At 43.8% G+C, this 21,100-nt stretch overlaps 1 protein-coding gene across 2 annotated transcripts in view; it reads left to right on the top strand.

Moving 5' to 3' along the window:
* Positions 1–21,100, top strand: part of rgl1 (ral guanine nucleotide dissociation stimulator-like 1) — a 47,890-nt gene that overhangs the window by 18,610 nt on the left and 8,180 nt on the right. Inside the window, exons 1-13 of one of the 2 annotated variants that reach the window (XM_084067276.1) lie at positions 3,588–3,777; positions 9,005–9,115; positions 13,463–13,671; positions 14,374–14,448; positions 14,934–15,124; positions 16,127–16,251; positions 16,640–16,855; positions 17,283–17,386; positions 17,543–17,627; positions 18,199–18,288; positions 18,522–18,608; positions 19,439–19,471; positions 20,290–20,411. In XM_084067276.1, coding sequence (XP_083923402.1) covers positions 3,733–3,777; positions 9,005–9,115; positions 13,463–13,671; positions 14,374–14,448; positions 14,934–15,124; positions 16,127–16,251; positions 16,640–16,855; positions 17,283–17,386; positions 17,543–17,627; positions 18,199–18,288; positions 18,522–18,608; positions 19,439–19,471; positions 20,290–20,411 — 1,493 coding nt within the window. In that variant the 5' untranslated portion in view covers positions 3,588–3,732. Of the gene's footprint in view, positions 1–3,587; positions 3,778–9,004; positions 9,116–13,462; positions 13,672–14,373; positions 14,449–14,933; positions 15,125–16,126; positions 16,252–16,639; positions 16,856–17,282; positions 17,387–17,542; positions 17,628–18,198; positions 18,289–18,521; positions 18,609–19,438; positions 19,472–20,289; positions 20,412–21,100 lie in introns of those variants that run through there. The other variant, XM_084067275.1, reaches the window with a different exon arrangement.

The following is a 21,100-nucleotide window of genomic DNA, read 5'->3' on the forward strand; positions in this document are numbered from 1 at the left end:
TTTAGTCGACTAAAACTAGACTAACAGTAAAACATTTCAGATGACTAAAATATAGCTAAAACTAAATGGAATTTGATTCAAAAGACTATGACTAAAACCGAATCAAAGTTTGCTGTCAAAATCAACACTATTTGCTGGGGGGGGGATCGGGGGTGAAATCCATCCATGCCTCTGCTTTTGATATCCCTGCCCTCTGGTTATATTCGTTTTTATGGTCGGTGGGGATATGTTTTTTTTTTAATCTCCGCTTCTGGTCAGGCTGAATTGAATACTTGCATTTCCTTTTGGGAAATGTCTTGATATTAATGTTTGATTATATCACAATATAAAACAGCTGTTTTAGCTGATTGTCGAACAAAGAAGTACAGTCAAACTAAGGCTTAAGTGGTTAAAAAAAGTGTTCCTGCTCTGATTTATTTATTTAGTTTTTTTCTCCCCAATTGAGTTGTTGTGTGTTGTCCCTGCTGTTGTATCCGACTGGCTCGTGCCGGTTTTCTTTCTTTTTTTTCTTTTTTTCCAAATCGAACCCTGCACACAAACACATCAGACATGATCACAAAGAGCACACACACACACACGCACACACACACACACACACACACACACACACACACACACACACACACACACACACACACACACACAGTACACACAGTACTGTCGGCTACATACTGTACAGTAGGGCTTCCCTGGCCTGTCATGACCCTATAACTCTCGGGGGGGAACAGAGAGTCTGTGACCTGGACCCTGTGGCCCCCTGGTTGGGAGGGGGAGGCAGTGACGCCAAGGCTGACCACCATGCTTGTGTGTGTGTGTGTGTGTGTGTGTGTGTGTGTGTGTGTGTGTGTGTGTGTGTGTGTGTGTGTGTGTGTGTGTGTGTGTGTGTGTGTGTGTGTGTGTGTGTGTGTGTGTGTGTGTGTGTGTGTGTGTGTGTGTGTGTGTGTGTGTGTGTGTGTGTGTGTGTGTGTGTGTGTGTGTGTGTGTGCGTGCGCGCGCGCGCGTGTGTGCCTACTCATCCAACATACTGTAGCTTGCAATGTGAGGTTTTGACAGTCAGTCAGTGACGTTCTGTGTGACGTGTGGGATTACATGATGGGTGCTGTAACAGGAGCCAGGGGGTTGTGTAATAATGTGTGTGTGTGGATGGGCTTGTCACATAGATCAGTGGTTCTCATATAGTGGGATAGGGGAACTTGAGGGGCTTCTAGGGGGTCCTCATGAGCGGTGTTTATTTTTATTACTTAATTTTTTTGCTATTTTGTATAATTCTAAACATTTCAAAAAGTTCAAATCTTGTCTTATGGGGCGTCGCTGGCACAAAATATTTTCGGATGGAGGTCCAATATACATATCAATTTTGGTTGTCCTTGACAATGTTTGAGAACCACTGAAGTAGATCCATTTTTTTACCCTCTTTCACACACCGAGATGTACAAATGGATGAAAAAGAAAAACATTTTCTCACACTCACTCTCGCTCTCACTAATGCATGTACACACACACACACACACACACACACACACACACACACACACACACACACACACACACACACACACACACACACACACACACACACACACACACACACACACACACACACACACAGTCAGACAGATTATATAAAGGGGGTCATGATAGGTCTAGCCATCTCTCCCACTGGGACAGACCACAATAAAGAGTGTCAAATGGTTCCCATTGTCTCCTGTTTATGCGCTTGGTCGTATGGTCCACGTCTCAGTCATTAGGTCTGTGTGACATTTGCCCAATAGACTTCAAATGGACTAGAACAGTTTATGAGCCAGTGACAGCGTTGTACTGTCTCAATTGATATGAATTTATCATACAAACTACCCCCTCACACACAGGCGGAGTGCCACTTCATTCATATCTATACGCTAAATCACACAAGTGGGCATTTTTAAAAGGTTGTAGAGGAGGCACATACACACTAGTACACTGTTGTTGTCCATTATTCAGGCTGTAACAATGCACATGCAGCCTTCCTTGCATTGTCCCACGCTGGTTTAAGCAAGGCAGCGTGGTCGTGACTGCTTGTACGCAGTGTTAATTTTTGTATGCTATGTTGATGAATTGAATACAGAGGACCACAATGGAAACAATTAAGTCCCCGGGACTTTTTTGGTGTTATCCTTTTAGCTTTAATGTCTTACTGTACCACATGCCGTTTACATTTCTTCAACCAATCAACGACAACAAAAGAAAGACAGCTACTAGTACTACATCATGCACTAGATCAGGGGTCTTCAACAGGGTGGGTCCGAGACACCCTAGGGGGTCCTCAGTCACTACAGGGGGTCTGCAGGTAAGTTTTGTGTGATGGGAACTTATTATCATTTTTTTTGTAATAAATGTCTGAAAATACACATAAATTCAACACATTAGCCAAGATACGGTGTAAACCAGGTGTAAACAAACACAATTTATTGACACAACAACACTGATGATAGTGCTGGCAAATGATGATTGAAGCTATTAAACCTGGAGACAATTGGTGAGCTACATTTGAAAGCCTTTTATTATCAAGATGATTGGAAGTCTAAATATATATGCAACACAATTGTATACTATAATGGGGGTCCTTTCTGCTTCATCTCTCACTCAGCTTAAGGGGGCCAATTGGCCTGGGAAAAAAACAACCTGTAGCCTAATATAATGTGTCGGAAGAATGATGGATGGAAAATTGCATTTGGGAACAGCTGCAGCAATACTGGTGTGCAGGTTTTTATTCTTTATACATTATTCTTTATACGCTGTTTGGAATTATTACCATAACAGGTTTGACAGAGATGTCAAACATGCACTGTCAAGTCTGTCAATCTCAGCCCAGTGACATTTGAAAGGAGAAAGAGAGTTGGAAGAGGAGGAGGAGGAGTTTAAAGGGATCCTATGCTGTGACGTAGTGACTTTCCGGATCGGGCTATTTCCATAACATTTTCGGGGGGCGCGACACCGTCGTACGGCGAGGTGTACCTCGGACTGTAGTGAGTGAGTGCAGGAGGGGGAGGAGTTTTGGCCATTCAGCAACAAGAGGGAGCGGGGGCAGTGTTGCCATGTCCGCTTATTATAGGCGACTTTGGGCTTCTTTTTCTGTAGAATTTGCTTGCTTGTAAATATTTGTAGTTGTGGCGGGTTGCGCGGTAAAAGTGTAGTTTGCTTATTTTGGGCTTGTTTCATGTTGTTTAAACCTGTGGTTCTCAAACATTTTGATGTCAAGGACCCCCAAATTAACGTGTGTTTGTCCACAGACCCCCCCCCCCCCCATCTGAAAATATTTTCCAGGCATACAGATTTGTGTTGTTAAAATGTTTCAAAAAATGTTCCAAAATTACCTCTTTTAAAAAAAAATAGTAGATCTGCAAGAGAGCTTGTAGATCTGCTTGTAGAATACCCTAGTGTCTTCTTTTAGGCTTGTTTTCATAGACCTTGTTGCTTATTTCTCTCGCACAATCTGGCAATACTGGAAGAGAGGGGCTTTACTCAAAAGAGAGAGGAGGAGGAGGGGGTGGGTTAAGGGTTTGGAGTTGGAATAGAGGGGAGGAGGAGGAGGAGGAGGGAGAGAGAACACACAGTCAGACAAGAAGAGATTCTAACCAAGGGGCGCGCCGATCCGTGCGCTTTGGGACTATAGAGATCTATTAAGTTGACATTTCTTCTTGACTTGAAACGGACTAAAAAACACGGAGTTGCGATCGATGCTGTCCCCGGATCATGAGAGAGACGCTGACCATGAAATTCGCCTGGAAAGCTAAGATGGTAAAAGAAAAAACATTACAACTAAATAATACTGATTTGCATCCTGCAGGGCTGTTGATTTTCTGGTTTGAAATCAAGCTTAAAGGGGGGGAGAGGGGGGGGGGGGGGGGCTTGGGAAAGTAGCGGATAAAGGAAAGGGGGGGGGGGGTGTAGTGGGGGATAAATTAGAACATGGAGTTTTGAATTGTTTTACCCCCCGTTCGTCCGTCTGTTGCTGTGTGGACTTTTAAACCCCATCATAGCCTACATTAGTATTGACGCTACAGCTTGGGATGTTTTGCAGTGGAAACTTTGGGGGGAAACTCGGCTCCTCCGCGAGAATTATGATCCCACAGTGATCCGTTACTTTGTCTCCTTATTGCTTATGGTCATATGAAAAGTTGAGTGTGAGAGAGCGATAGAGAGACAGTGGAACCAGCGTTGCCATGTTTTGCTAGAGAAACCAGCAACCAGGTCTATGAAGACAAGCCCAAAAGAAGCGACTATATGGCTGCATGAGCCCTTTAAACCTATTTGAAAATAGCCGATACATGTTGTGATCTTATATAGATCTGCTTTTTTTTTTAATCTAGAAGAAAATGTGGAATATTTTTGACACATTTAACAACGCAAATCTTATGGGGGTCCCTGGCATAAAATGTTTTCAAATGGGGGTCCTCGGGCCCGCAGAGAAAATGGGGGTCCTTGACACGGCAATGTTTGACAACATTAGGAAACAAGCCCAAAATAAGCAACTACACCTTAGAAATAAGCCCCCCAAAAAAACGCAACCCGCAACTGACCAATATTTACAAGAAACTTAACAGAAAAACAAGCCAAAAGTCTCTTATAATAAGCGGACATGGCAACACTGGTGAGGGAACAATCGGCGAAGCCCCCGAGGCGATCTCTCTTTCTGGGTCTCTCTCTCTCTCTCTCTCTCTCTCTCTCTCTCTCTCTCTCTCTCTCTCTCTCTCTCTCTCTCTCTCTCTCTCTCTCTCTATTGGTCGCACCAGCTGCGTCTAGGCGAGGAATAAGCACAAAAGCCAACAGTCTTAACACTGTTGTTGTTATCATGGGCGTATTGTTTTCACACGCATGATGATAATCATCAGCTCTCTTTCACTGTGATCTGATGATGTCCTCTGTAATGTAATGTCATGTAAATGGAGGAGACCATAGTACTATTTGCACAGGCAAAAATAATACCAGATTCCCTTTTCTGCCAAGTCTCCTCCCTTCACTTCACTCTGTCTGTATGAGCATCTCACTCAGAGATGATGATGGAAGCTAGCTGTTCACTTTCTAAGTGCAGAGAGTAAACAACTCGTCTCCTGTTTATGTCTTATTATTGGCTGTGGGGTCGTTTGTTACTCCATGGATTCTGTTAACTCATCCCCATTCAAACACAATCTATCTAATCTCAACAGGTTTCTAATAGAGAGCCTGCATTATAGATGTCATATTACCAAACTTTAAATCACTCCCCGGGACCTTTTTTTGTGTTAGCCTTAATGTCTGACCGTACCTCGTGCTGTTTACATTTCGGACCAATAACATATTCAATCAATCAATCCCTCTTTGGCCGGGATGGAAATGTCTGTAGCTTGGTACATGACAGAAAGAACAGCAGCTTTGATCTTTCTTTCTTTCTTTCATGCCCAGCTTTAGGGCCTTTGGTTGACCATAAGCCCCAAATTTGGTACACAAAAGCAACCCAGGGCTTTTATAAAAACTCTGCTCTGAAAAACATCTCTCTCTCTCTCACTCTCACTCTCTCTCTCTCTCTCTCTTTCTCTCTCTCTGCTCTGACAAAGAGCGGGCTCTTGTTGTGTGCAGACTGTGGACTCAGCAGCCCAGGCCTGCTAGCAGAGAGAGAGAGAGGGAAAGAGAGAGAGAGAGAGAGACCTCCTGCTATTGTTTTGGGAGTATGTGGACTGCATGACTCATGGACTGATGTATTTATCTGTCTCTGGGCCAGTTTAGGGGCTGATTTATACTTCAGTTGCGTGCCGGTGTCGTAGCTGACAGTTAAATAGCAGATCTACAAGCTCACAACGCGTCGCGAACGTGACGCGTTGTGAGCTTGTAGATCTGCTATTTACAACATAAGTATAAATCAGGCTTTAGCCAGGGACAGACAGGGAGGGAGAGAGAGAGACGGGGGAGACAGACTGACAGTTAGACGGGTTTGCTGATAAAAGACAGGTATTAAAAGGCAAACAGGGGAGGATTATTATACAAAGCCAGGGAGACTAGCAGGATAGAGCGAATAGCGAGACAGGGTGTACTGTACAGGAAACGGATGGGAAACACACAGTGCTTGCTCGTTTTTATCTACCACAGGCAGTTTAACCACTTAAACCCCTATGTACTTTGTAGACCCGGAGTCCCTCAGAGATCTATACTAGGTCTGCCCCCCTTTTCCCTTCCCTCTAGTCTACACTACACCAGATCTCTTTGTCGAGAGCAGCTGATCTACGAGTTCACAACACAAGTTGCTTGTAGATCTGCTATTTTCGTCTAACGTTCATCCCAGAATAGGGACGCGAGGGTGCATGTGGTTGACTCGTCAACTGGGGCCTCATTCTGTGTGTTCTCTCTCTCTCTGTTTTTCTATGTCTCTCTGTCTCTGTGGCACCCTGCTGTTTATCTGCACCTGTGATTGTTTGGGGCGGGTTTCTCTCTCTCTCTCTCCCTCTGTACAGCGTGTTATGAATTCAGCCCAAACAACCACCCTTCTTCCAACCAACACAGCCTCACCGTGGCTGAGTGCCACTGGCTGTCCGTGTCCGTCCGGCCGGCCTGGCTATTTGAGCATGTTGACGGCCATTTCTGACCCGTGACCCCCAGTTGGCGTCCGTCCTTTCTGTCTGGGGGGAGAGAGAGAAAGAGAGAGAAAGTGGACTTTGACATTGAGGCATTTTAAATGGAGGGAAAGTTGGATGGAAGGCGAGAGTGGACTAGGCTGTTATTAACTGTGTTCCGGAGATGGCCATTGTTTGTGTGTGTGTGTATTGTGAGTGAGTGTGTGTATATTGTGAGCTGTGTTGGGTTTCTGGTTTATTGTGCTGTTTTGTGCTGCGTCGTGCTGCTTGATTGGGCGATATGGACTTTGCTGCGGTCTGTTTGTCCTCTTTTTATAGGATTAAAATGATATTTTCTCTGTTGTCACAGCACTCTGCCTGGACGCCTGGCTTTGCTGCTCCCTGACTAAGCACAATTGTTACATTAGATTTAACTCTCTACTCCCCCCCCCTCCCCACTCTTTATGCACTCTGCACTTTTTCCCAGCACACTTATTTCTTACCAAACTAAAACGCTGTGTGTGTGTGTGTGTGTGTGTGTGTGTGTGTGTGTGTGTGTGTGTGTGTGTGCGTGTGCGTGTGCGTGTGCGTGTGCGTAGGCGTGTGTGTGTGTGCGTGTGTGTGTGTGTGTGTGTGTGCGTGCGTAATGCATACAAATGTGCATAGTTGTGTGTGGTTAGGTGTGTTTATGGCTGAGAAACCCTTTCTCTGGTCTTCTATAATAGAGGCTGTAGCCTACTGTAGAGTTGCTCTTAAGATATTTTGGCTCAGTGGCTACAGTGAGATTCTGCTGGTAATTAACATGCAAACAGTCATAATTAACCCATTATAAGACCTGAGGCCGATTCTACAAATGCCTTCTAAATCCAAACGTTTTTATGAAAAACTTGTGTTGCTAGTTATCATCGGGCAGAAACCTCTTATCTCCAACTTTTTGAGCTTTTTCCCGTAAATTATGAATGCCTTACTTGATCATATACTACAGTGTCACACAAAAAGCATGAAAAGTAGCAGATCCACAAGCTCGAAACGCGAAGCTTGTAGATCTGCTACTTTTGCTGTTTTTGAATTTGAATCTTGTTTCGGACATATGAGGTTTCCACCCGACAGAGACGATACATCCCTAAAATCTAAAATGACACAGATGCAGAAGAGAGATTTTGTCTCAATGGCTACAATGAGATTCTGCTGGTAATTAACATGCAAACAAACATAATTAAATGCAATACAAAACAAAACCATGCAGACAAACAGAAAGGATTGATGCAGATCTCAGATCTTTTACAGTAGGTGTACCCCTTAATGATCCCAGATTCACAGATAAGAAAGCAAGAGGGTAAAAAAAACAAGCGAGACAGGGACAGAACTGAGAGAGGGGGGGAGAAAGAGTTTTTGGGGAGAGATGCACTGGGAGAGAGAGAAAGAGGGGGAAAAGACTAAAGAGATGAGTTGTAGAGAACCTGGGAAATAAAGAGAGTTCACTGGGAAGGAAACAAGAGGGAGGGAAGCCTTAACACATGTTGGAGTGTGGGGGTTGGGAACTAAGGCAGTCAGTCTCATTCTTTTACTGCACTTTAAGTCGTGTGTGTGTATATGTGTGTGTGTGTGTGTGTGTGTGTGTGTGTGTGTGTGTGTGTGTGTGTGTGTGTGTGTGTGTGTGTGTGTGTGTGTGTGTGTGTGTGTGTGTGTGTGTGTGTGTGTGTGTGTGTGTGTGTGTGTGTGTGTGTGTGTGTGCGTGCGTGCGTGCGTGCGTGACTGCCGCTTTTCTTCCATGTATGTGTCACCCATTCTTTTCCATTTATCTATATCATTAAAAACGGAGACTTTAGTAGACGTAATTAGTTAAGCCTCAACACCTCGGTTGTTTCCCAGAAGACGGCATCACAAACAACAGCATCTCTGTTCTCCTGAAGTGCTGGGCTTTAAGTGAACATGTCGTTTATCGTGTGACTTACTTTACTGCATTGTAATTACATATTCTATTACGCCATTCAATCCGGGAAAGCATCTGTGTCATTTTAGATTTTTTTGGCTTTCCAAAAATAGCAGATATACAAGCTCGTAGATCTGCTATTTTAGAAAAATCGTGAAACGTACGCTTTTAAAAAAAAATATATATATTCAAAGATTTGCACACATTTTCACGAAAATAGCAGATCTACAAGCTCATAGCGGGGCACTCGGTGCTGCGCTATCAGCTTGTATATCTGCTATTTTTGAATAGCCAAAGAAATCTTAAAATGACACAGATGCGTAATGGATTTAACAACATTTCTCAATCAATGGACTGTGGAGATGTTGTGGCTGCGGCTCAAGTAGAAATAACTATTCTATTCTGTATTATTGTTCTCTTGGTGTCCATTCTCTCTTCCTATTGATCAACTCAAACAGTTAACAATGTTGTTCCCTCTCTCTCTCTCTCTCTCTCTCTCTCTCTGCAGAGCTCGGTGCAGGACTGGGGGGAGGAAGTAGAGGAGGGAGCCATTTACAACGTGACACTGAAGCGGGTTCAGATCCAGCAGGCTGCCAACAAGGGAGCGAGATGGCTGGGGGTGAGTAATGGTCCTTTCTGACGTCTTATGTCCACAGAACACAGCTTGTGTAGTACTCAAAACCGTTGTAGGGCAAGTTACACTGACCGTAGCAATTCCTCAGCATGAATGCATGCATACCCCATGGTAAATTGACAACAAGTAATGACGAGTGTAACCGTTTCATTCATGGTTCTTCCAAATAGGAGAGTTAGTAGTTTCTTTGTGTGGCAATGGCTCAAGACGGTAGTTTTCAACCCTTTTCATATCAAGGTCCATTATTTATTCAGCATTTGAGCCACGGACCACCATTTGATGAGATTTAGCCTCTCAGACCCAAGACTTTAGAATATTTTGTTGTCGTTGTTTTTCACGTTGTTTTCTCTGCAGAATCTACACAGTCTACATCATTGGTTCTCAAAGTGGGGTCCGGGGACCCCCAGGGGTCCTTGAGGGAGATCCAGGGGTTACCCAGCTAAATGATGGATAGTTAGGAACCAAATGGACCCTTATGGGTCGGTAACTCAGAGAGTGTACAAATGGAACCAAATGGACCCTAACGGGTCCATTTGGTTCCATTTGTACACTCTCAGAGTTAAATTAACATAGATTTTACAATATAAATTGGGGTCCCAGAGATAGAAGTGCCGTTAAATGGGGGTCCATAGCCTAATGCATGTCAAACTAGGGGGTCCTTGAGATTAAAATGGTTAAGAATCACTGCTAGAGCCATAAAAATCTTCTCTTATGGGGGTTCCTGGCATATCTTTTCAAATGGGGGTCCGCGGGCTAATAAGTGTCAATTTGGGGGTCCATGACATGAAAAAGTTTGAGAACCACTGATCTACACAGTCTTCACACATTCTACACAGTCTGTACACAGTCTCAACAATCGGTACACAGTCTCTAGCGTCTCTCGCCATAGAGAAGTGAATACACATGTTTAGCTGTAGGAAATGAGAGCAGTAAATGGTGTAGTTAAGGCCAGTCCACACCAAGGCAACTCCTTGCAACAAAGCCGTTGCAGTGGTCTCTGGACTGACCAGTTGCAGACTGGTGCCATTTGGGAATAATGGTTGCAAGGAGTAGCAGTTGCAAGGAGTTGCATTGGTGTGGATGTGGACTGGCCTTTACTATGTAGACATCAGTGTGGAAGAAAATATTAGCGAGTTAACCGGCCCGCAGCATAGCCTACACATCACTGTCTCACACTGCTGGTGTGAAATGATGGCCTTGGTGGCAGATATCACTACACAGTAGCAGAAGTTGGTTGGCGTGCCGAAGACAGCTTGTTGTACACGACCCAACACTTGTCTGGCCTCGTATGGGACCATAATCCATTACCTGGAGGACGATAGATAAGGGGAGGGGACAAAGAAACCAGCTCCAAAACACACCAAAAGCCAGAAATGGTGGAAGACTGTTCTTGGGACCATTCGTACAGTACTGGTGCAGTCTTCAGTCTTTAGTCAAGAGAAAACCGTCTCTATTGTTTGTTAACTTCAGCTGCAAGGCCCTCTGTTACACTATAAAATCATCAGTGTCAATTTGGTTCCACTTACTCACTTACACTCACAATTTAACACAGAGTTAAATTAACAGTGTGGATTTTATTGTGTAGTCTCATGCAGTACTAGGGCTGTTGTTTTGACACTTTAATCATAATTTTCCCAGTTTTTAGACAACACCCAATGGAAAGGCTGGCGAAAATCAACAGTTTGACCAGAGCTGGACTGTTTAGCCAAAGCATGTGATTTCCTGACTTTCTGTTCACCAATAAAAGTTCTCATTCCATTGCAATGGCACGTGTTTTCGTGAATTGTTGGTATAACAATGGAGTTGAACTGTTAGTCCAACAATAAATTGATTTAATAGGCCTTTTCATTGTCAGAGTACTGTATAAAAACTGAATAAATTGTTGCCTGTTCCTCTTCTGTCATGACGTAGCCTCAGCCTGTGTATATGCAAGCACTGCAACAACAAATACTCCCAGATAACAGATACAGTTAATCATTATCAGTTTAAAAACAAAAGCGCCATCTGTTGCATGAATCTTTCTACGTACTACTGTACATGTATAGAACACATAAAGAGTGTATATCGTCAGTGTTGCGCAGAAACCTCTTATCTCCATATTTTAAGTTTGCAGTTTTTTTTCGTAAATTAACCCCCTACTTGATCATGCTACAGCGTCACACGAAAACATCAAAAGTAGCAGATCTGCAAGCTCAAAACGCGGCGCGAAGCGACGCGTTTTGAGCTTGTAGATCTACTACTTTTGATGTTTTTGAATTTGAATCCTGAAAGGTAGCAGTTTTGGACATAATGAGGTTTTCCACCCGACAGAGACGATATATCTTCCATATAGAGGGGGTTAAAAGCATGGATTCAGGATGTTATGTTGTTTGTTTTCTTTCCTCTTTGCTGTCTCCATGGATCTGACTTGGGAGATTGGCTCCTTTTGAGGAAGAGAAAGATGGCAGCCGTGCCCTCGGAACCTCACAGAGACAGGCTATTACTTAACCAAGGGCACTTAGCATGTCTTACCAGCTATATGCGTTTATTTCCAATTTTTTAATGCTACTTAACCCATTATATCCGGGAACTTATCTCTTGTCATTTTAGATTTCTTTGGCTAACTTGTGTTTCTATATCAGTGGTTCAATTTGAGTTAAACATGCTTTAAAAAACATATATATATTCAAAGATTTGCATAAAATTTCACGTTTTTTCAACAAATAGCAGATCTACAAACTCGTAGTGCGGCAATGAGCTTGTATATCTGCTATTTTTTTTTAAAGATATCTAAAATGACACAGATGCGTTCCCGGATTCAATGGGTTAAAGATGATGCTGGCTTCATTACCCAAACAGACTTGCTGCTGTACTGCAGAAACATGCACAACCGTGCAGGCCTATTGTAAACATAAGCATATCGTTGCAGAAACCGCTCATCTCCAAATCATTTCAAAATGTTTGTTTTTTCGTAAATTAACGCCCGGCCTACTTGATCCATACTACAGCGTCACACGATAGCATCAAAAAGTAGCTGATCCTCAAGCTCAAAGCGACACGATTTGAGCTTGTAGATCTGCTACTTTTGCAACTTTCGAATCCTGATAAGTAACAGTTTTGAACATATGAGGTTTCCACCCGACAGAGACTATTATGGTGCAGTTGCTCTCGTCTATATTTCTCTGCAAATAATATACAATTCATTGTAAACATGCTGATTGCTCAACAGAGTTGTACAATACTGTGGCATTAATGTAGGCTACCTACGGTGGGATTGTAAAGTTAGCCGTATTGAACTGGCTTTGGCCTTGCCCTGCTGATCTGTCCCCTAGCGACAGCATGCATGCATAATAGCACATAGCAACGTACAGTAGGTCATCTCCACAGCGATTAGTGAAGTCAGCATATTTCTTGTGTGTTCTCGGAGCTGTTATCAGAGGAGTGCTGGTGTGGGAGAACTTGGCTCTGTCCTCCTGTCTGTCTCACTCAGAGGAGGGGACGGTGGGTGGGTGGGTGGGTGGAGGAGGGGCTCTCTCTCTCTGATTAAAAGCAGATTGGAGCGTTTCCTGTTGTAGCGTGCTAACTGCACCAAGGTTTCTCTCTTTTTCTCCCCCCTCCCTCTCTCTCTCTCTCTCTCTCTCTTTCCTCCTGTCTCTCTAAAAGACCATTGACTGTAGGTCTCTATCCTCTCTCCTATAAACGGCTCCCTCGCGCCCACTTTTCTGTTCCCGCTCATTCTCCTTGTCCCCCCGTCCCCCCGTCCCGTACAGTAAACACAATAGTCGGGACACATCTGCTTGAATAAGGGTTTCAATATTATGGGGTATAGTGGTTCGCCAAACGTTTTAGCTCAAGACCCAAAAGACCAGGACCCAAACTAGTGAAAATAGCAGTTCTACAGATCTTGTAGATCTGTTTTTTTCACTACCTCTTAACCCATTGAGACCCGCCACCCATTTACCCATTTAGAACGAGCGACCACCCCCCCCCAACCCCGTTCATTGAGTGTCAACGGACAGGTGGCGCCATCTTGAGAGGTTTTCAGCTGTTACTTTCAAATGGTGTGACGTCACGTTCTCTTTTGTACATAATGACAAGCCCAAAATAGGGACAGGGCAGGTTCAGAAGTGGTTAATAACCATGTGTGTCTGTAATTATGCGATAAACTGTGTAAGCTGCAACCAAAGCCGGGCATAGGAGAGTCTATGCAGCTGATGAACAGACTAATAACAGTACATTTACAGTAAAGCTCACTTCACGTTCACATCGGATCGTCAGTGTAACATAATCCCTGCATGTTTGTGTTGTGTGTTTAATGTGTGTGTGTGTGTGTGTGTTTTGTGTCCCATCCAGGCGGAGGGGGACCGCCTGCCTCCCGGCCACACGGTGAGCCAGCTGGAGACGTGCAAGATCCGCAGCATCCGGGCGGGAACGCTGGAGCGCCTGGTGGAGACGCTGCTGACGGCGTTCGGCGACAACGACCTCACCTACACCTCCATCTTCCTGTCCACCTACAGGGCGTTCACCAGCACACACACCGTGCTGCAGCTGCTACTGGACAGGTAGCCTACCGCGTAGGGTTGCCAGATCTGCTTATTATAATTTCCCCCGCAAGATTTTATTTGAAAACAGCCGATCTTGTAGATCTGCTATTTTCAAATAGCTTGATGTATATGTTAAAGTGCTCATGTGGCCCATATAGTCGCTTCTTTTGGGCTGTTTTTCCTAGACCTGGTTGCTTGTTTCTCTCACGGAATCTGGCAACACTGGTGCCGTGTAGTGCAGTTTCCCAAACTGTGGGGAGGGACCCACGTTTGGGGTTAGACACATTGTTTTTTTTTAAAGCGAACATTTGTAATTCAAACCTTTGCTTCTGGAGGTCCATGGAACAAAATATTTGGAAAATGTTCGCTTTAAAAATATTTGCACAAATTTTCAAGATTTTTCAAAAATAGCAGATTTACAAGCTCCGTGCCGCGCTATGAGCTTGTAGATCTGCTATTTTTTAATTCTAAAATGACACAGACAGGCGCGTTCCTGGATTAAATGGGTTCAATCCTGAATTCATATGAAGGCTTTACACATCAACGGTTCCATAATTTTGAATGAAACCTGACCGAACTCAGGGTTTGCAGGGGTTGTTAAAACGACACAGACAGCCTACTCATGCATTCCTTTTGAACATGAGGTTCACCGACTGATGATAATGAAAATAATCATGAAATCATGGCTGTTGGCAAACCTCTCTTCATTATCTCTCTCAGGTATGGAAGTGTGGAGGCGAGCGTTGGGCAGAATGAGGGAAGTCGAGGTTCTGAAACCAAAGGAGCCATCAGAAAGTAAGACGATTGACCTGTAATTCGATTCCCTCTTCCCTTCTTCACTTCACTTCCTCTGTAATGCTTTTCTCTGGCTGTTGCATTGGTGATCTGATCTCCACACATAACATTTCAGTACAACTATCAACACTCTCAACTCACAACATCTCATTGTGAGATTAGGCCGGTCACAATTATTACATAATAATCGCCTAATCGCAATTATTTGAGATGATCACAATTATTTTGCATAATTTTGATAAATGTTAGATTTTCAAACATTTTCAAAAATAGTGGACATAGCTGATCTACAAGCTCAGAACGCGTCGCTATGCGTCATAGTAGCTTAGTTTTTATTTTGTTTTTATGTAGTTTTCGTCAGTGAAAAAAGGTAGTCGCCGAACATTTTTCGTCATAGTTTTAGTCGACGAAATCAACACTGCCCGACTGTTCATCTTGCGGTACCGGCTCCACTAATCTTTGGTTCTCTCTCCCTTCTTGTCCAGTGCCTTGGCTTCCATCCTGCGTGCCTGGCTGGACCAATGTCCAGAGGATTTCCAGGAGCCTCCGGACTACCCCTGCCTCCACAGGATCATGGGCTACCTGCAGAGGACTCTGCCTGGCTCGGAGCCCCTCAGGCGGGCACAGGGTCTGTTGGACCAGCTGCAGAGCGAGGCCAATGTGGACGAGACCGAAGGTTAGCGTCTGACAGAGACCAGTCCAATTGCCATCAAGCCAACACAATCTAATTCACTGCAGAGAATAATGCAGTTAAGCTGTTTCCATGCACAGTTTCCATGCAGCATACTGGGATTATATCGTTGCTGTCAGAAAAACTCAAAATTTAACCGTTTTGTGTTTTTTTCTCTCGTAAATTAACGCCCTACTTGATCGTACTACAGCGTCACACAAAACATCAAAAGTAGCAGATCCATAAGCTCGAAGCACTGCACGAAGCTTGTAGATCTGCCACTTTTGCTATTCTAGCATTTGAATCCTGAAAAGTTATATGAGGGTTTCCACCTGACACAGACGCGATATAGGACATTACAGTGTGTGCATGTGTCCAAACAATGATTGTTTCATCCCAGTAAAATTGTAACGTTTATGCACTTAACCCATTAAGACCATCTGTGTCATTTTAGATTTCTTTGGCTATTCAAAAATAGCAGATATACAAGCTCATAGCTCGTATATAGCACAGAGTTCCGCGCTGTGAGTTTGTAGATCTGCCTTTTTTTATATCGTGAAAAGTTGTGCAAATCTTTTAATATAGTATACTTGGAGTAACACAAGTAACACTTCCCATGTCTGTGATGTATTGTAGTCTGCTTGTGGCACTGTATCATTGTGGTTTTTAGGAGCTCGTAAACACTTGTGGAGCTTTATAACAATGATCATGACACATTGTAAAGCATTCTGTGATGACCTCTGGGGTCAGGTATTATGGTACTTGCAATGGCTGATTGCAAGTATCATGATATGGTCATTGCACTGCAACTAATCCTTTTAATCTGTTTATATCCTTACAGTTATAGTATGAGTAACGTGATAAGACTGCTTATGTGCATGTAATTGTTGGAAACTTGTATCTGCCCAGAATCGGTTCATTAATAGTCCCTTACTTTCTTAGGCTTACTCCCTTTATCCACATTCATTTCTTTTTGAGTTCAATCCACTCTTTTTTGGTTGCTCCCAGGTGGTTTCCACGGTAACAGTTCGTTCTGCCTGGGGGAGGAAGAGGAAGTTGAGATCGAGGTCCAAGAGGACTTCCTGTCGTTTGAGGCCGACTTGATAGCCGAGCAGCTGACCTACATGGACGCGGTAAGGGAAGGAGAGAAGGATGTTTGAAAAGATCACCAGCACTCACTCTGTCCTTTTTTTAGGATCTCATATTTATTGTGTAGCCCCTGTGGCACATCACTCACGGACGTTTTGGCCAACGGTCTTCCTCAGCGTGAATAACACAAATCAGACATAAAAAGGAGGGAAAAAGGAGAGAAGGATGAACATGAGGGAATGAGGGGGTAGTAGGACTACACAACACAAAGTAGAGTTCAGTAGAGGGTGTTCACTTAATTGATGAAATGCACACCCCAGGACAGTTTGCTGTTTGGATTAAGACGCCATTTGTTTACATTATTATCCCCTTGATGTTTTCTTCAGCTCTCTTATGCTAACAACTTGTTCCCCCTCCCTCCTGTTTTTCTAGTTACTATTTAAAAAGGTGGTCCCCCACCACTGCCTGGGTTCCATCTGGTCTCAGAGGGACAAGAAGCAGAACAAACACAGTGCCCCCACCATCCGTGCCACCATCACCCAGTTCAACGCCGTGGCGGCGTGCGTGGCCAGCACGGTGCTGAGACGCAGGCAGATCCGACCGCACCTCCGAGCACGGGTCATCCAGCGCTGGATAGACATCGCTCAGGTAGGGCTCAAATAGTGCTGAAATAGTGAAAATAGCCGATCTACAAGCTCACAACGCGACACGTTGTGAGCTTGTAGATCTGCTATTGTCACTACTTCTGTGTGACACTCTTGTACGATGAAGTGGGGCATTTGCGGTCGGACAAGGTTTCTGTCCGATTTTACATTTGCATTTTAGGTATTCATACGATGGTCCTGTCCTCTATTATTATAAGAAGAGCGAGTGCCAACTTGACCTTGTACTACTTACTCACTATGGGCTGTTTATAATAGGGGTGATTGTGCACTTGAAGACAATTTTACTGTCACTCTTGTTTATGTAGCTCAAGTACGCGCCCATAAGAACGCCGGTATATTAGTGCATGAACGGGCGAATCCGATGGATCACAACGTTAAGCTTGGATTTGTGTTTAATTACCGCCCTCCAGGAGTGTCGTATGCGCAAGAACTTCTCCTCCCTTCGAGCCATTGTGTCTGCTCTTCAGACCAATCCCATCTACAGGCTGAAAAGGGCATGGGCCTGTGTGAGCAAGTACGTTTCCGTATTCTTAACAATTCCATGAATATTCCTGCTTAGTCTTGACTAAAGAGTTTAACCCTTTGGCAGGATAGTTGTGTGCATTGGGTTTATCTTTCAGTCTACTCGTTCCCTTGTTTTAACTCTTTCATCGTGTGTGGCCATGCACAGAGATAGCATGCAGACCTTTGAGGAGCTGTCCGACATCTTCTCAGACCACAACAACTACCTGACCAGCAGAGAGCTGCTCATGAGGGTGAGTTACTGGAGATCATTGGGATGAGGTCACTGTCAAAGATTGTTTTTTATCTTGATTGGGTTAAACAATCCATTAATACCGGGAAAGCGTCAGATGTACAAGCTCACAGCTGCGAGCTTGTACATCTGCTATTTTTTTACATTTTTGAAAAAGTTTGAATAATTTTGCATTTTTTTTTAACAAACATTCTCTTCTGGGGGTCCCTGCCACAAAGTATTTTCAGATGGGGGGGTCCGTGACCATATACTGTATATCTATTTGGGGGTCCTTGGCACGAAAACGTTTGAGAACTACTGATTTAGAAGGCATTTATTATAGAGTTGGCCTCAGGAAATGGGCTACATATGGGTAGATATACTGCATATTGTATAATAACCACCTAAACCTCAGCATCGGTATTGTTAGGAAAGCTTTTGCTGAAAATAGCCAATCGACAAGCTCACAATGTGACGCAGCGCGTCGCGTTGTGAGCAATGTCGAAGACAGAAAATACACTAGTATTGAGCCCTGACTCCGGTTACCCATATGGGGTTTAAGTATTTAAAGTTTATTTCCGTTTCCTTTACAGGAGGGCACTTCAAAGTTTGCCAGTGTGGAGAACGGTGCCAAGGATCACCACAAACGCACTCACAAGAGACTGCAGCTGCAGAAGGAAATGGTGAGGAAAATGGCAGCTTTACTACCAGACTCAGCAACAATGCCCTTGGGGCAACACAGGCTATTTAAAGGACAATGAAATTGCTCTTTATATTTTTAGACATCTCGTTTTTTTCTCCAAGGCAACAAACATACTGTAAATTAAGTTCTGTTATTTTTGGTACAATAGACCCCATTCTCTTTGTAACCCTGAGCTATGGATTGTGTGTTTAAAATCTGTTGTTTGCTCAACAGGGAGCCATGCAGGGAACAATACCGTACTTGGGGACCTTCCTAACAGACTTGACCATGCTGGATACAGCCTTACCTGACCTGGTGGAGGTAAAAAAAAACATCACCCTAACACCTGCTCAGTGGTTGGTTTGTGTATAGCATTGCTGTGGGGTGGAAACCATTCTTTTTCAGGATATGGAAAAAAGAACCTGTGTTCCAATGAATCCAATGTGGTTATTATTTAGTCCCAAGCTCTTTCCATTGGTTAAATATTTATAAAACCAGATGGGTTTTATAACTTTCACTTTCAGAGTTTTTTCAGAAATAGCTAATATATTCACTACCTCTGAGATGTAGTGAAGTAATATATATATAATAGTTGATCTTACAAGATCACAATGCGTCGTGATGCGGTGCATTGTGAGCTTGTAGATCAGGTATTTTCACTACTTTTGTGCGAAGTAGGCCATTAAAAAACATAAAAAGTTGAAACATGGAGATGAAAGGTTTCTGTCTGACAGCATTGATTATGCAAGCGCGTGTGTGTGTGTGTGTGTGTGTGTGTGTGTGTGTGTGTGTGTGTGTGTGTGTGTGTGTGTGTGTGTGTGTGTGTGTGTGTGTGTGTGTGTGTGTGTGTGTGTGTGTGTGTGTGTGTGTGTGTGTGTGTGTGTGTGTGTGAGCTTGCGTATGTGAGTCTTGAGTGATGGTGGAGTTTATCGAACTCTAGACCTCTCTCGCTCTTTCTCTCTCTCTCTCTCTCTCTCTCGGTGTGTAACCACTGTCAGAAAGTGTGGAGCGTTAAGTTTCCATGAGTGAGTGAGGAATTTAGCTGGTTCCATTTTTGGAGTGGTCCAACCTAACGCTGTTTGTCTAAGCCGCCCGCTGGTATGTGATGTCTGGGCTCCTCTGACAGCGTGCTCTTTGTGTCGTTTCCGCAGGGTGGTCTGTACAACTTTGAGAAGAGACGCAGGGTGAGTTTTCTGTTTGTCTGCTGCCGCTCATAGATATATGTATGTCACACTGCCATCACATGATTCCGCTATAGGCTTGACAAGTGGTGTGTCGGTGTGAGTGAAGCATGAGCTTCAAAGTGCATTAGGTCTGAGCTCTGATCTCTCTCTCCCTTCTTCTCTCTCTCTCCCTCACTCTCTCTCTATCTCTGGCACTTTATTACTTTATCTCCCTTTTGTGTCTGCTTCTCTCTCTCTCTCTCTCTCTCTCTCTCTCTCTCTCTCTCTCTCTCTCTCTCTCGTCTCTCTCTCTGTTTTCCATCTTTCTGTCTCTCCTGTTATTCTCATGGATTATAGTTCTCAGTCGCCATGACTGATTTCAGTCATTTGGATTCCATAGAAGCCAGCATGTCTTCCATGGAAGCATGTTGCGCAGCGAAAATAGCCGATCTACAAGCTCTCAATGCGTCGCAGACGCATTGAGAGCTTGCAGATCGGCTATTTTTGGTTATTATTTTAAGATTAATTCAACTGGCCAAACTAGCAATATGTTCAGAAGTATCTTCCATAAAATCTTAATTGAGTTGAATATTTAATAGAAAATCAAAGGTTAAAGCCTCAGTCTGTGATTTCTTCGCCTGGTTGGCAGTATGTAGAACAGGAACAATATTACTAAAACATCATAATGTTACATATTGTGTTGATTGTTTAGGAATCGCCACTAGTGTGAGTGTGGGGGAGTGGGGGGGGCTCCTTTCACACTGATTCATACAAAACATTTTCAGTCGTGAGATTATATATTTCTCTCTTTAATCCATGTATAATTCTCCCCTTTGCAGGAGTTTGAGGTGATCGCCCAGATCAAGCTGCTGCAGTCGGCCTGTAACAGCTACTGTCTGAGTCCCGACGCGGCCTTCCTCCGCTGGTTCAAGAGCCAGCCTCAACACAGTGAGGAGGAGAGGTAAATGATGACTGTGACCCCCTTATCTTTTGATTGCTGCCTCTCATCTATTAGATTAGGAGAGAGAGTAACATGAGTCTATGGGGGGGTTTTATTGTTTCCCAGATCCACAATGATAAAGCCCTCTTTCTCTCATTGTTCTCCTCCTCCTCTCTCATGTCCCGTCTCCTCTCTCCCCACTAACCTAATGCTCTATTGTTTTGCTCTTCATCTCCATCACTTCTCTGTCTCTGTCTCTGTCACTCTCTGTCTCTTGTCTCTTGTCTCTTGTCTCGCACTCACACACACACACACACACACACACACACACACACACACACACACACACACACACACACACACACACACACACACACACACACAAAATGCACAAGCCCAATGTGTCGGGCAGAAACCTCTTATCTCCATATTCTATATTCCACATTCTTTTTCGTAAATTAACGCCCTACTTGATCATACTACAGCATCTCACAAAAGTATCAAAAGTAGCAGATCTGCAAGCTCGAAACGTGGCGTGAAGCGACACGTTTCAAGCTTGCCGATCTGCTACGAAACGTGGCGCGAAGCGACACGTTTCAAGCTTGCCGATCTGCTACTTTTGATACTTTTGAATCGTGAAAAGTATCAGTTTTGGACATTTCCCCCCGACAGAGACGATATATTTGGTGGTTTGCTAATGGTTTATTATG

This window comes from Gymnoscopelus microlampas (assembly GCF_963454915.1).
Source record: "Gymnoscopelus microlampas genome assembly, chromosome: 9".
Lineage (NCBI taxonomy): Eukaryota > Metazoa > Chordata > Actinopteri > Myctophiformes > Myctophidae > Gymnoscopelus > Gymnoscopelus microlampas.